The sequence below is a fragment of the Synchiropus splendidus genome, chromosome 19, assembly GCF_027744825.2.
Source record: "Synchiropus splendidus isolate RoL2022-P1 chromosome 19, RoL_Sspl_1.0, whole genome shotgun sequence".
In the NCBI taxonomy this organism is placed as follows: domain Eukaryota; kingdom Metazoa; phylum Chordata; class Actinopteri; order Syngnathiformes; family Callionymidae; genus Synchiropus; species Synchiropus splendidus.
The window spans coordinates 4,432,026-4,445,622 of NC_071352.1; the positions used below are offsets into that span (position 1 = coordinate 4,432,026).

General features: G+C 46.6%; 1 protein-coding gene across 1 annotated transcript; it reads left to right on the plus strand.

The window, feature by feature from the left end:
- The first annotated feature begins 3,367 nt into the window (after nt 1-3,367).
- Nucleotides 3,368-12,255, plus strand: cbx4 (chromobox homolog 4 (Pc class homolog, Drosophila)). The gene is made up of 5 exons (XM_053852634.1): nt 3,368-3,634; nt 3,697-3,740; nt 4,059-4,124; nt 7,401-7,467; nt 10,128-12,255. Exons 1-5 carry the CDS (start codon nt 3,566-3,568, stop codon nt 11,430-11,432), a joined length of 1,551 nt encoding a protein of 516 aa, XP_053708609.1. The 5' UTR covers nt 3,368-3,565; the 3' UTR covers nt 11,433-12,255.
- Nucleotides 12,256-13,597: the final 1,342 nt, after the last annotated feature.

Below are 13,597 nucleotides of genomic sequence, written 5' to 3' on the forward strand. Positions count from 1 at the left end.
AGGCGTAGACACAGTTGTTTGAGAGTCCGAGAGTTAGGGGCCGCACCAGCCGAGGGACTGAGAGTTCTAGTGGGCAAGATGAAAACACAGGAGGACTATTGCGGGGTCTAAAGACAGGACTATGACTGAGGACAAGGCCACAATAGAACTTTTAAAGCTTGAGATGGTCATTTTGAGATTTATGAAGCAAGACAGACCTGACATTAAACCATGCTCCACAGAAGAAGACCGGATGCAGGTGGATTTGACTGGTGACTTACACGTCACTGTGACTGTGAACACGGGTGGTCCGACCCATACCGTACCTCAATTTAAAACCCTTTTATTTCTCGTACTCTTCATCAGTTGTCGATCATTTTTCTATTCTCTAATAAACTTGAATATCATGCCAAGACTTAAGACACACTTGAGTCAGCTCTGTTGACCTGGTTCCCACTCTGTCCATCCAGACTCACAGTAATATTTAATGCAAGACTCTTCATGAGAAAAGACTGCAGGTCGCATAGTGTAAATTTAATCATGTAGTGCTGATGAAGTGGATCTAAATGTGGTGCTTTAAATCAAGCTTGAACAATATACTTAATAAAGACGGCGCAGTGGAGTCTGCGCTGCGAGTAATTGACTCGACACGTTCGTCTCCTCCACCGCACAAAAACAACCCCGCTGACCTTGGTTCTGGACTTTCAGATAACAGCACTTGGACCTTGACGGGCAAAACAAACTCCTTCCGCCATGCGGAATTTAAAACCTCCTACGGGAGTGACCGTCTTTTTTTGTGATAAATAAAGACGCACGTCTTTAAAGGGAGACGTTGAACTTTGAATTGCGCAGATTTCTCATTAACTAGAAACAGCTGGTTTGTAATCCGCAGTTCCAAGTGGATAAAATTGGAAATTACATACGTGGAATTCTAGATGATGTCAATCGAATATAGATAGAGGCGTTAGGGTTTTTTTCCCCGTGATAATTTGATTTTTTTAATTTAAAAAAAGCTCAGGGTGATGGCTGTTTATTAGAGTTCACAACAAACCTTTTTGATTGTGCGCAAATATGATTTGAATCTATATTTTATGACGCGTTAATCTCCTTTTCAGTCGTAAAATTCGGAGCGGAGAATCAATGACGCGGCGCTCCGTCCTTGTGATCATGTGTAAGCAAACATGCATATCCTGGTTCATATCCACGTGTAATGTTCGCCATAATTTCGGCGTGTGTGTGCGTGCGTGCGTGTGTGTGTCTTTGGTTGCTGTTGCTAGGGAAGCAGGGCGTGTGCGCTCCGTGGCCGCGGCTGAAGGGCAACGGAAAAACACCAATCCCGTCGACAACACTTGTTTATGTCGAGCTCGTTTCCGCGCGCAGAGCGTCGATCAACCCCGGAGTCCGTTTGTGGTTCTTAACTCCACTATTGCTGAGTGAACCGGGTGAAATCGCCCTGCTTTTTGTGCATTACCTTATATGGCAGGGCGTAGATTGAAGGTGCCGTGTGCAGCCTGCGCTCCCAGTCAGTCGGCTCTCGTTAACCCTTGTGCTGCTGAATTACTTTCTCGGCTTCGATACGACGTGTCAACCACTTTTCCAGATCCCGTTAATTGACGCTTGGCGCGTATGTGCGCGTCGCTTCCACGGAAATTAGACATGAATCACGGCGGAATCTCCTGTAACGCCCGGGGCGTTTGATGGTTTAAATTTGAGTGAGAAATAGAAACCCGCGCGGCGGTGTTTTACAGGTCACCACCGTGTGGGTCCCGAGAGGACGGTGCGAGCGTGTGATCCAAATATGCCACGGTTTCTCCTAAGAAGTTTGGTCTCCTCCTTGGTTCCATGATGTAACTCCTCTTGGCTTTGCTGTTGGATTCCAAAATAGTGAAGCCCAAACCTGGTTTGACAGGTAACTGCACCTTGGCGCGGAGTGGGAGGCAGCCACCACCAAACTTCTCACCCCATACACCTCTAGTACACTGCATATAAATGTGGAGAACATGACTGAATGTGTGGAGCAGAATCTGGGGGGACGTTCTGCAGGACACCTGAGGTCACCTCAGGACCCTAATGTCATGAGCTATTGACTAGTTGAACAGTAGGAGTTGGATTTGAAGTGTCACTGAAGAGATGTTCACCCAATAATATCCTGAATATTTATCGACATGCACTGAGCTTGTCAACTCATCCAGCACAAAACACCCACAACGATCACTGTGAGAAGGAGGGACAGTCACGGGGAGCTTCGGGTTTCCCCTGTTAGAATGGCTGACACGCTCAGTCTGTACACTGGTGGAAAGACTGTGGTGTGAACCTGTGCCCTGACCTGAGTGTAAGTCAGACAACATGGAATTAAACAGCTTTATTTTTAATAGTTAAGAGTTGATTTGAACGACACAAGGGTCATGTGAAATCCATTTCTCAAATCTGTTCCTTGTTGATTCAAGTTTCACGTGCAAAAATGGGCTGAATGATGCTTTTTGCCGTGAAATGGATTTCAAGTTGAATGTGACTGCAGTTTGTCACACTGCACCTTTTCCTAAATGACTGCACGGAATGTCTTTTTCATGGATCAATGTGCTTAATATGGTAACAAAACATGTTTTGTCAAACCTGTAGAGCGGAAATTTAGTTCCAACCTGGCTACAGTTTTATCATTTATATAGAATATCCACTCTGATTTTTTTCAGTCAAAGTCACTATTTCTCCTCCACAACTTGAATTCTGATCTCTTATATTCACCTTAGCCTCTCTGTGACACACTGTGCCATATTCTACTGAAATAAATGAATGTTGCGACTGGATTGGAACACCACTTCATTTGAAGCAGTCTTGCTGGTGGTTGCCTGAAACTCTCTCAACTGTCTAACCATGAATATGCAACTTGACTTACTCTTAAAATCTGGAAAATCACGTGTGGAAATTGAGAAGTTAAATGTCTTTTTTTATGGCAGACAAAGGCGTAAATACTCCCATATCCATGATACAGTCTCCCCAAAGTGGAGTGTCAAAGTGTATTTTGAGAAAACAACATACATGTAATTGTTGCAGTACTGCCTGGGCTATAAAATAAATTATTTAAAAAGTGGCTATGTGAGTTAATATTCAGACGCAAATGTAGTTTTAGATAAACAACAGGATCTTTTTTAATAATAGAGGAATTAAATATAGTAAACAGAGGCGTTAAAGAGGGGTGTGTTTGTGTCGGTTATCTTTTCAAAGATGCTTTATTTTAGAATAAAAGCGCATATTCTGATCACAAGTTCTGATCAGTTATTTGAGGTCGTGATTTACCTGCGGTCCGGTCCGCCCGGGACAGACCCAAACCCCGCGGCGACGTCCCCCTCCCCTTCACCCCCCCTACCCCTGCTTACGTCAGACAGAAGGCAGGAGCTGAAGCTGCTCGCACGACCGTGGACGCGCTCACTGCCAGGACCGTGGAAGTGAAGCGAGGGAGAGACGAGAGGAGGGAAAACAGTTTGTGGATATAACCGCTGGAAATCTACCGAGCGCGCTCCGCCACACACCGACGGAGCGTCGCAGACGGACCCGCTTCCTCGTCGCCTGCGATCGGATCTCGGTGAGAATGGAGCTCCCCGCCGCCGGAGAACGCGTCTTTGCGGTGGAGGGCATCGAGAAAAAGCGCATACGCAAGGTAAACCCTAGCTTGTCCTGCAGGAATGTGACAGCGAATATTCACGCTGTGTTTGACCGCAGGGCAGAGTGGAGTACCTGGTCAAGTGGCGAGGATGGTCCCCGAAGTAAGTGTGCAATATACATACATATATATGTGTGTGTGTGTGTCATGCCTCCACTAATTTATGCGAGGGGGGGGAGAAGGGGGGGCTCAGCCATGTAATCCCCATTTAATTATTTCTGCTCTGCCAGCGAATTTACCAGACACTGGTGCTAAAATGGCCGACTGTTGGAATATTTTTGGAGATTCTCCCCCGGTGCTCGATTCCGCGCGCCCAGTTCTTCCACCCGCTGACGCGAATGTCGGCGTGGACCGTGGGGAGGTGGCGCTGTGTGTGTGTGTGTGTGCACGCGTGACTCGGCTGACACTTGCTTGTTTGCAGGTACAACACATGGGAGCCCGAGGAGAACATCCTTGACCCGCGTCTGTTGGTCGCGTTTCAACACAGGTGAGCGCTGGACTGTGGACTCGCGTCCATATATGGGCACGGGAGGAGGGGCGCTCCGCTTGTCTTCCCGTGAGCCGCTTGAACTTATGCAAAATGGAACCAGCAGCTAGACCTGCTGAGAACCAGTGATGACCTACTTAGTCGGGTTGGAAGTCCTGGCTGGGTGTGAGGCTACGGTTCACCACTGACCCTTGACATCCCTGCAAGGTCGACGCTAGTGAGGGGTTCACTTGAGGACCCCAACACCTCATCTTCACTTCTCTTTGAAAAACATGGGTTTGAGTGACTGAAATAGCCACAGAAGTGTATGTTATTGCTATGGTGTGTGCTGTTGTTGGTGCCTTAGCATTGTTATGTGCGATTTCTTAATAGGTTTAATACAGTTGTGTTGCACTGTGAGTTTGTCGTTCAAGCTTGACTGCATGTGTGTCATTTGGTGTCATGCTATTCTGGACAGTCATTTTTGTGTTTTGCTGTGTGTTACTCGTGTGTGTTATGCTATGCAGATGCTTTGTGTGTGTTTGTTATGGTGTGCGGTACTGAGTGTGTAAGTGAGTGATGTGTTTTGAATTTGTTCCTCAGGCTTGTGTTGTTGTGTGTACATTGCTTGTCCTTTTGCATGTTTTAGTGTGTGTTTTAGTTCGATTACATTACTGTATTCTGGTGTGTCTGCCCATCTGTGCTGTGTTTATGTCAACTAACGACTATTTTTGGAGTCAACTAGTCACCAACTACCGTCACGACTAGTCAGCATACAGGTGGATGAACATGCTGACATGATTGTAGCATCATAAATAGATAAATTAATGTAAATATGAAATGTCTGTTCAGTGATGCTGAGGCTTGTGCAGTGTTAAATGTCGTTTTGAAACATTTGAATTTTGAGTGCTCAAAATGTGGTGTGAAAGTTATGCGTCCTTTGATGTTTCCTTTGAGAAATGGTCTTATACTTTTGGGTCATAATGGTCACATGACCTCAGCTATTTCTCCTCTGCACTAAGAAGTTGACGACGTCTCTACGAGTTGATTAAATTGATATCAGATTATAGTTCACTATGACGACTAGTTGTTGCAGCTTTGATGTGGTTGAACGTGTTATGAATCTGTTTCTGGTGCTTCAGTGTATTTTGGTGTGTGAATATACAGTAGCATAGGTTGGCGACTGTTTTTGTGTGTCCTTTAATGTTTTTTGTGTTAGTTTTTCATCCCTTTGTATTGTCCTTTTATATTAATCTGTGTTCTGCTGCATGTGTGCGCTTCAGTGCTTGCACATGTGCAGGAAAGCCATGGCATGAGTCCTTGCTTTAGCGTTTGCCCGTCCTCCCCCATTGAGTTTGTGCTTGGTGGAAATGTGTGGGTGTTTGGGTTTGTATGTTTGTGCTGGTGTGTATTTCAGTATGCGCACCTGAACCTGTGTAGGTTTGGCTTTAATGTGTGGTTTCAGCTTGGTTGGGTGTGTTTGTAGCTTCGAAAATGTATAGTTCTGTTTGGGTGTGTGAAGATGTCGGTCACTCGTGCGGATTTTGGGGTTTCAGTCTAACTTTAGACCAGACATACTGTACAACTATAGAAGAACATCATCAGTGCAGGGATCCCCGGTCACATGACCTGTCAACATTGGATACACATTTAGGAAGTGCCTTGTTTCTAAACTCAAACCTGACGCTTTCGTTCTGGAGGTTGTTGCTCTTCCATCGAGATGGTGGTTCATTTTACGAAGGACCTCCTGTGATAGTTCTTCAGTAGAGCGAGTGTAGTACTAGTTAGGTGCCGTGTAGAGGTAGATAAAGTGTCCGTCCAGTGAGGGCCAGCAGCGCGGGGTTCTCTCAACAGTCAGCATCGCAGCAGGTCTTTACTTCCTCCTCCGTGACAGACCAAGTGATCCTAAGATGCCGCTGAGTGTCAATGAATACAAATGGACCTGTCACTTGGGCAACAATGTCAGGTCTGTGGGGCCGGCGAGGCCTATGAGAGCAGCTCCCTGTAGGCCAGCGGGCCTTTGGTGGGACCCGGCGAAGACACCATGGCGGAGGGATGGAATTTGCATTTTGAAAAGGCTAATTGACTCTCGCGTTTCATTGTACCCCTCTCAAATTCCCCGCAGCCCGCTTCCATGTGTGCGTCTGGCTCGGGACTGATGGTCATGGAGGGCTGCCTCTCTGCTGCGTGTGGATTCCTCCCGGCTCCCAGAGGGTGGGGGAGGGGATCCCTCAGGGGAGGCTGTAATTGCCAGATCTTCTGTGAATCGGGGTTCACTCTTTAGATGCAGTTGGAAATCAAACATTTTTCTCCGGCTGTTTTGGAGAACGTTGTTTGCTAAGCGATTTGCTTGAGACGTTCACAGGGCTATGAGTTAAAGTCACCTTTAAACGTTGATAAATAGATCTTTAATTTCATTATATTGGTAGAAGAACGTTTATGTCCTACTTTAGTCTTGGAAATATCAAAGTATTTGACCAATGGCTACTTTTCACTGTTTAGTTCTAAAACTTTGTTAGTGCCAAAAGAATTCGAAGCATTTCGTTGAAGCTACGTCAAATGTAGCGAAGCAGCTCAGGTAAACATTGTCTAGCAGTGTTAGCCACATGCTAACGCAGGTTCTGTCCTGCCATTCTGTTTATTTTCACTCCATTTAGTTTTATTTCTGGTTATGAGGTGCAAATATTGACACATCTTCTCTGAAAGAAGTGAAAAATAAACAGGGTTTATGAGCCGCTGCTAAAGAAGGGAACACACTGAGGAGGCAAACAGAGTGCTGAGTCATGGCTGTTGGAGTTTCTGTCATAGCAGTTCTGGACAAATATTGAATAGACGATGAACCAATTCGTGGTGTAAAATGAACTATGGAACGGCGGAGCTAATTAAAAGTCTGGAATGGAAGGCGCACGGCGGGAATGTAAATGACAGATAGAATGGGAGGAATTAGGAAAAAGACGGACGTGCTGCGGAGAGGAGGATGTTTCAATGACATGGGTCGACTCTTCCAGCGTATCGCTAATTGAATTTCTCCTGCATAATGAGAATATGGAATGGGGTAATCACCATGGAGAGCTATGCAAATCCAGCCTCCGCGGCGGGTCACGTGCCAGATATCCGCCGTCCTCCAAACCCAAATCCCACTTTCGACCTTGACTCAGGGAGAGCAGAGGAGCGACGCTCCCAACCTGTCATTTTCCAGGCGATGTGATGACATTACTGATGTCTGCGGAGACATTGTTTGGCTACGAGTTAAATATGCTGCAGTGGGCTGTAATTATCTTTTCTCTTCTCTCGCAGGGAGAGACAGGAGCAGATGATGGGATATCGCAAACGGGGACCGAAACCCAAACATCTATTACTTCAGGTAATTGTCATCATTGCTTTCTCATCAAACAGAAGGACGTCATAACACTGTTTGTGATTATTGCGACATGTTTATTGGTTTTAGACGACTTTGGTGGGGAGTGTTTTGAGCACTCTGCTTTCCTCCCACAGTCTAAAGAGGTGAATTGGATGTGTGTGTGTGTGTGTGTGCGTGCCTGCGTGTGTGCGTGCGTGCGTGCGTGAGCAGTTGTCTATTTGTCTGTTTCCCAGTGATAAGTCCTAGGCTGTGTCCCATTTCTCCCCCTATCGCTAGCACTTAACACTAGCACTTGGTTTTGAGTGCCCACCACGATGAAGTGCCCCCAATGACAAGGCGAAGAGATTGACGTCCCTAAGAATTGAGGCAACACTTGGTGACGTCACACGTAAAGACAGCATGTCATTGGCTGCCGTGCTGTGTTTTGTTTCCTGCATAGCCAGTGTTGGAGAGGTTTTGGAAATGTCAGCTCCAACGTTTTTGCAACCTCTTGCGTCGGCGCTGATCATCTCACTTGGTTTGGTGAACTAATGATGAAGAAATGGGCGGAGCCCAAGTCGGCTTCGCTACTATGTTGCGGTGATAGATCTGTTAGAGGTATGAGGATGCTAACGTTAGCCTGGATGCTAGCCCACTGTTGTTTGTTCAGCAGAAATAAAAACATACTGTCGTACATACATGTTGTATTGTTCATGATGTCGGACACGGTCGACCATTTGGCTCGCTAGCATGTGATACCAGAGAAAGTCAACAAAGTGAAGAGTAGTCCCCGCTACTAACATGTCCCTGTTGTCCTGTCCAACATTGTTTTGAAATAAAGTACTTTGGTATCCTGGAAATCTATCCACACTTCATATTCCCACTTCTCAGCTACGGCGCCCCCTCGCTTTGAAGGGATCAATCCCAATGGTGAACAGTGAGTGGCCTCGGTATTGGGACACAATACACTTACACGTGAACGCGCACGGTCAAAAACGAGTGTTAGAGTGAGAAATGGGACACAGCCTTAGTCTGGCTGGATGAAATTTGTACTTATCAAACCCCTTATAGCAAGAGTGTGATATCACCTCATTAACTGCCGCTGTTTCGGTGCTTGTTAAATTATAAACGTCTTGGAGGGCCGGAGTTGGCCCACAGGCCTTGAGTTTGACACCAGCAGGAGAGTCTGTCTCTTACTTTTTGTTATATCAACCTATACACATGAGCTAGATTTGGCTTTGACGTCAAGTCAACGCTTATTTGAGCAATGGATACACTGAAATATCTTGCATGAATGAAACAGCTTTACATGACTATTTCCAGCTGTCGTTGCATAACAAAAAACTCTGGTCAAACTGGATTTTCATAGTTTGTTTTGGGACTTTTCTAATGGCTCTTTATTTCACTTGTTATTGGAGCATGAACTGCTGAGAGGAGCACCTCTCCCCTGCCATAGAGCTTCTCTCAGCAAGCCTCACTCATCCTCCTCTTCTCTTCCATCCATGAGCCTCCCTGGTCGCCTTCCTCCTCTCCTTTCACCATCTGCAACATTGTCCTTCCTAAACCGGCTTCTCTCCTCCATCTGGGCTCCATGACTTTGTCTCCCAACTTCTCCACATGAGTCATCAACATACATCATTAAACTGTGTCATAGGCCATATAGATTAAAGCAGGTCCCAGATGTGGTCTGTGGACCAAGTGTGCCAGGTGTAAAGCAGATTTCAAACTCGTCCTAGATCTACCTTTTGTTTTGCAGCACTGACTCATTGCCTCAACCCTGGTCAGACTTCAATCCATGGGTCTGCTCCTCAGTGTCTTCATGTGTCACAAACAATTAAACTTCTGCTTCCATCATGTTTAAACCACCATCTTGTATGTTTGTGTCAAGCTGACCTGTGTGTGTGTGGTGAAAAGGGAACATGCTCAGTCATATGACCCGAGTGCCCTATATGTTTTTTTCACTCATCACAATTGTTGCTACAGCTAATAACAGTTCAACTGCATCTTTGAATCTACTGTTCTGATGAAGTATTTGCTCCTCCAATATGGAAATGAGTTTTTGCCTGACTGCTTTACTGCCCTCGATCTATGTGTGTGTTGTTTTCCCTCAGCTCTCAGGTGTCAGTCACAGAAACCAAAAATACGGCTATCAGTCAGTGAATTTCATGTTCCTTATACAAAGATTGTTGTGTCTGCTTCAGTTGTTGCAGTGCGTTATGGGACTTGTTGCTGTGCCGGTAGTAGGTTTATCTGATCTCTTTTTTGGTCATGTGATTCATCCGATTGCAGTTAAATCCAGCGCTCCACTTGGAGTCACATGTGACCAAGAATCAGGGCTGAAGCGTGACATGTCTGGTGGCACTTCCCTGACCCCGGGTCACAGCTGAAGCGTCTTGAGCGTTCCGCAGCAATGCCCCTGTGACAGCCGGGGAAAGTCGGCCTGACCGGGGGAGTGGAGGAGAAGGCGGGGGACAAGAGAGGCTGTCCTAATTAGATTTTCTTAGAAGAGATGACAAATGAGCTGTTAAAAGTCTTTTTTTTCTGAAGAGTACTGGCTCAGCGGAGACGACGGTGTGTCATTTCCTATGAACAAAACAGAGTGATTAGATTAGACGGCCGATACTGGCCGATAATGACTGTTGCTGATTTAGCAAGATTTGTGATTGTCCCTTTCTTGTTTTTAGGTTCCCTCGTTCGCACGGAGGTCAAGCGTTCCTGCTAGCTTTGAAGAGACGTCTCATGACACCGAGGACAGCCCCAAGTCGGATTCAGTTCAAGGCCAGCGCACTCAACCCCAACAGTACGAGCTGAACAGCAAGAAGCACCATCAGTACCAGCCCAGCAGCCAGGAAGTGCCTGCCGACCCGCTGAGCAACAGCAAGAAGAAGTTGGTCTACCAGCTCGACAGCAAGAAGCACCACCACTACGAGCCTGACCCAAATATGTACGACTCTCAGGCGTCGAGGCTGAGAGAGGTCATCAAAGTGCAGGAGCCGGCAGCGAAACCCACCAATCCGGGCTGGAACTTGCCTTTGGCTCTTCAGCAGAAGTGGGTTCGGGACAAAGACACGGGGTGTTTAAGCAAAGTGAAAGAGCTGGCAGTGGAACCAAGAAAGCCCTCCGTGAAGGAGCCCGAGAGCGAGCAAGCTCTCAAACCCAATCCCAAGGATGCGGCTCTTCCGAGCTCCGTGAGCGGCAAGATGAAGATCATCAAGAATAAAAACAAGAACGGGCGGATCGTAATCGTCATGAGCAAGTACATGGACAGCAAGGTTCACGGGACGAAGCACAAGCACGGGGAATCGTCCAGCGAGGAGAAATCGCCGAGCGCCAAGCAGTCCGAAGCAAGCTCGGCCCACAAGCTCGGGGAGCCGTTGGACAATGGAATACACAAGCAGATGTGTAACAGCAGCTCCCCCACCGCGGCGGAGCATCCCATGAAGTGCTCCCCGAAACACTTCTCCAAACCTTCTCCAAGCACCGCAGAGGAGTACAACACCGAGGTCGCGCGGGGCCAGGCCGATTTACCCGACGATCTTCCCCTGCAGTTGACCGCGAGCTCCCCGCCGACATCTTGGACTGTGGAAAACAACATCCTCACTCCGACGGCCATCCACCACATCAGGATTCCGTCCTACCCCTCAAAGCGTAAACTCTCCGTTCCCGCGGAGGACCAGGGCGCCTCCAAAGCTTTTCTGACTTCCAGGAGTGCTCCTCCACCTCAGGACAAACCCATGGACCTTCACTGTGCAGCCTCCCACGGTGCCCCGGAATCCACCTGCCAAGAGGAGCCGATGGATCTCAGCTGCCCGAAGAGGCCGCCTGAGAAGGAGCCCCAGCCTGAGCCCGTCGTCAAGGATCAACCCACCGTCACGGAACCAACGAAAAAAACCCTGAAGGTCAAGAAACTGGACCCTTTCATGGGAAATATCATCATCACCGACATCACCACGAACAGTCTCACCGTCACCTTCAAGGAATACGTCTGAGTCGTGATCTGTAAATATGTGAAAATGTAAACAATAAGAGCCTGTATATATGGAAATTTATAATTTATCAACAGTTTCGTACGTTTTATACTGAAACGCCAAGAACGTGCCCTCGAGGACTTGCGTTCGAGTGGATGTACCCACTTAAAAAAAAAAAAAATCTGAATGAGGGTCCAAGCAGGTCTTTCCTGTCTCACCAGTCAACGTCCTTCATGTTGCCAGTCGTGAACTGGATGTTACAAGGTGCTTCACCAATCCTCCACCGTAACTACCTATTGAGAAACAACCAGGTCAGTCATTGGGGATGCAGCTTTGCTATTAGCAAACTAGCTAGTTCATTAATTGTAATAACAATAATAATAATACATGATGAAATAAGTGAAATGTAGAATGTCTTCAACTGTGTCAGGTGAGCTCATGATAAATCAGCTATATTTTTCTGCCTAACTGGGGCGGAACTAATGCCCTACATTGTCAGACACAAAGGATTGTGGGAAACTGCTACATTTTCTTCCCCATGCAGCCGATTTTTCTGTCTTGGCGAATGACGCCTACCAGAGTCGAGCTGAGTTTCGTTCCTCTTTTAAAGTCAATACACGTACGACCTTTTCAACCTTCCGTTGCTTGGACCCCGGTGATGTACCAAACATGTAACCTGAAAATGTATGAAGGTTTATAGATATTTTGTATTAATGATGCGACTTATTTTGGTCCTAATATATTGTAGAGAGGACGGTGTCTATATTGATGAAATGGAAAGCACTTAACATTTTGGTAAGTTGATATTTGTGAATGATTAAAGGGGAAACTGCTGCTCTCGCAATGTTCTCATCTGATTTGTGATTGGGAGGTGTGTCATTCAGCAGGAGAATTAATCGTTTTTTAGAGGAGAGGTGCGTCCAAAATAGTGACGATTATCTACCGTGAGGAAAGTACGGTCATCAGTTAGTGGTACAGAAATAAAATTTCAAATTCCAGACTATAGACGGCGCCGGAATGTAAGCCACACCCATGAAATTTAAGGAGGAAAATGGACAGTCAGTGATGTTCGTTCTCCTGACTTCAAAATACGAGGATCATTTCGAAACTAGTTTTGAAAATGGGGTCCAGTGTCGAGACGGACTCATGAAACAAATTGGGCCTTGTTCTGACCTTGAATCATGAACTCCTTGCATCTTTTATTGATAATAAAGCGCTCAAAATGCGCTGTTTTTCTCTGAGTGTCGGAAGCTCAGCCACCACAGCTGGTCTCAGCTGCTGCTTCTCAACTCTGGTCCTTTTGTCATTTTGATATTATATTTTGACAAGACACAATATGCTCTTTTGCCAGTACAAATCCATATATTAGCTGTTCAGACCGTGAGAAAAGGGTAGCTGCTTATAGTCTGGAATTTACGGTTGTCTGTTCCTAGGACGGTACAGAGCCCGGTGGAGGAACTACAGTCATAGTGGCAACAGAAGCATGACTCTAAATTGTCCGCAGGTGTCACCCCAAGTAGCTGGGATCGGCTCCCTTGGGATTTCGACTCATTCGTGGCCGGGGTGGAGGAGAGCCTGAGATTCTCAAAGATTTTATAGAGCGATTGCCTTAAAAATATTCCCGATTTTTCACATTGTTAGAATTTTTTTGATCTTGGAATGTGACCAGCACCAAAGCCACAAAGCGATCCTGGTGAGTATCACCGCCCAGATAGCAGCATGACACGGACCAAACCCCACGGTGACGTTTGAGCTCTTGTTCGGTCACTGATCTTTGCTCGCAGAAAGAAAAGCCGTTGGACAGAAACAGTAACGTGGTTGTGAACCATGAATAGAAAAACAGATCGTGTTGCGTAATCACGAACGAACGCGCACAAAGGCTCCTCTGTATTGTGTAACGCCACTCTCCTGTATTATTAAAACTTTATTATTTTTCAAGTGCTGCTCGACTCGGAGCAGGAATGTAAACACCGGGCCGCGCTTGAAGGAGGGAAGGAAGGTCATCGGGGACTTCCAACAAGAAAGGCTTGAGGGATGATGGGAGGGGCTCAGGCCCAGGCGGCTGCATGACAAGTGCACCGTCCACTCTGCTGTGTTGGCACCCACTTCGCTTGCATTTCATCCGGCTATTTAAAGGGTGGGAGTGGTTTATGTGCGCTGATATAGTTAGGCGCACAGAAAGACGA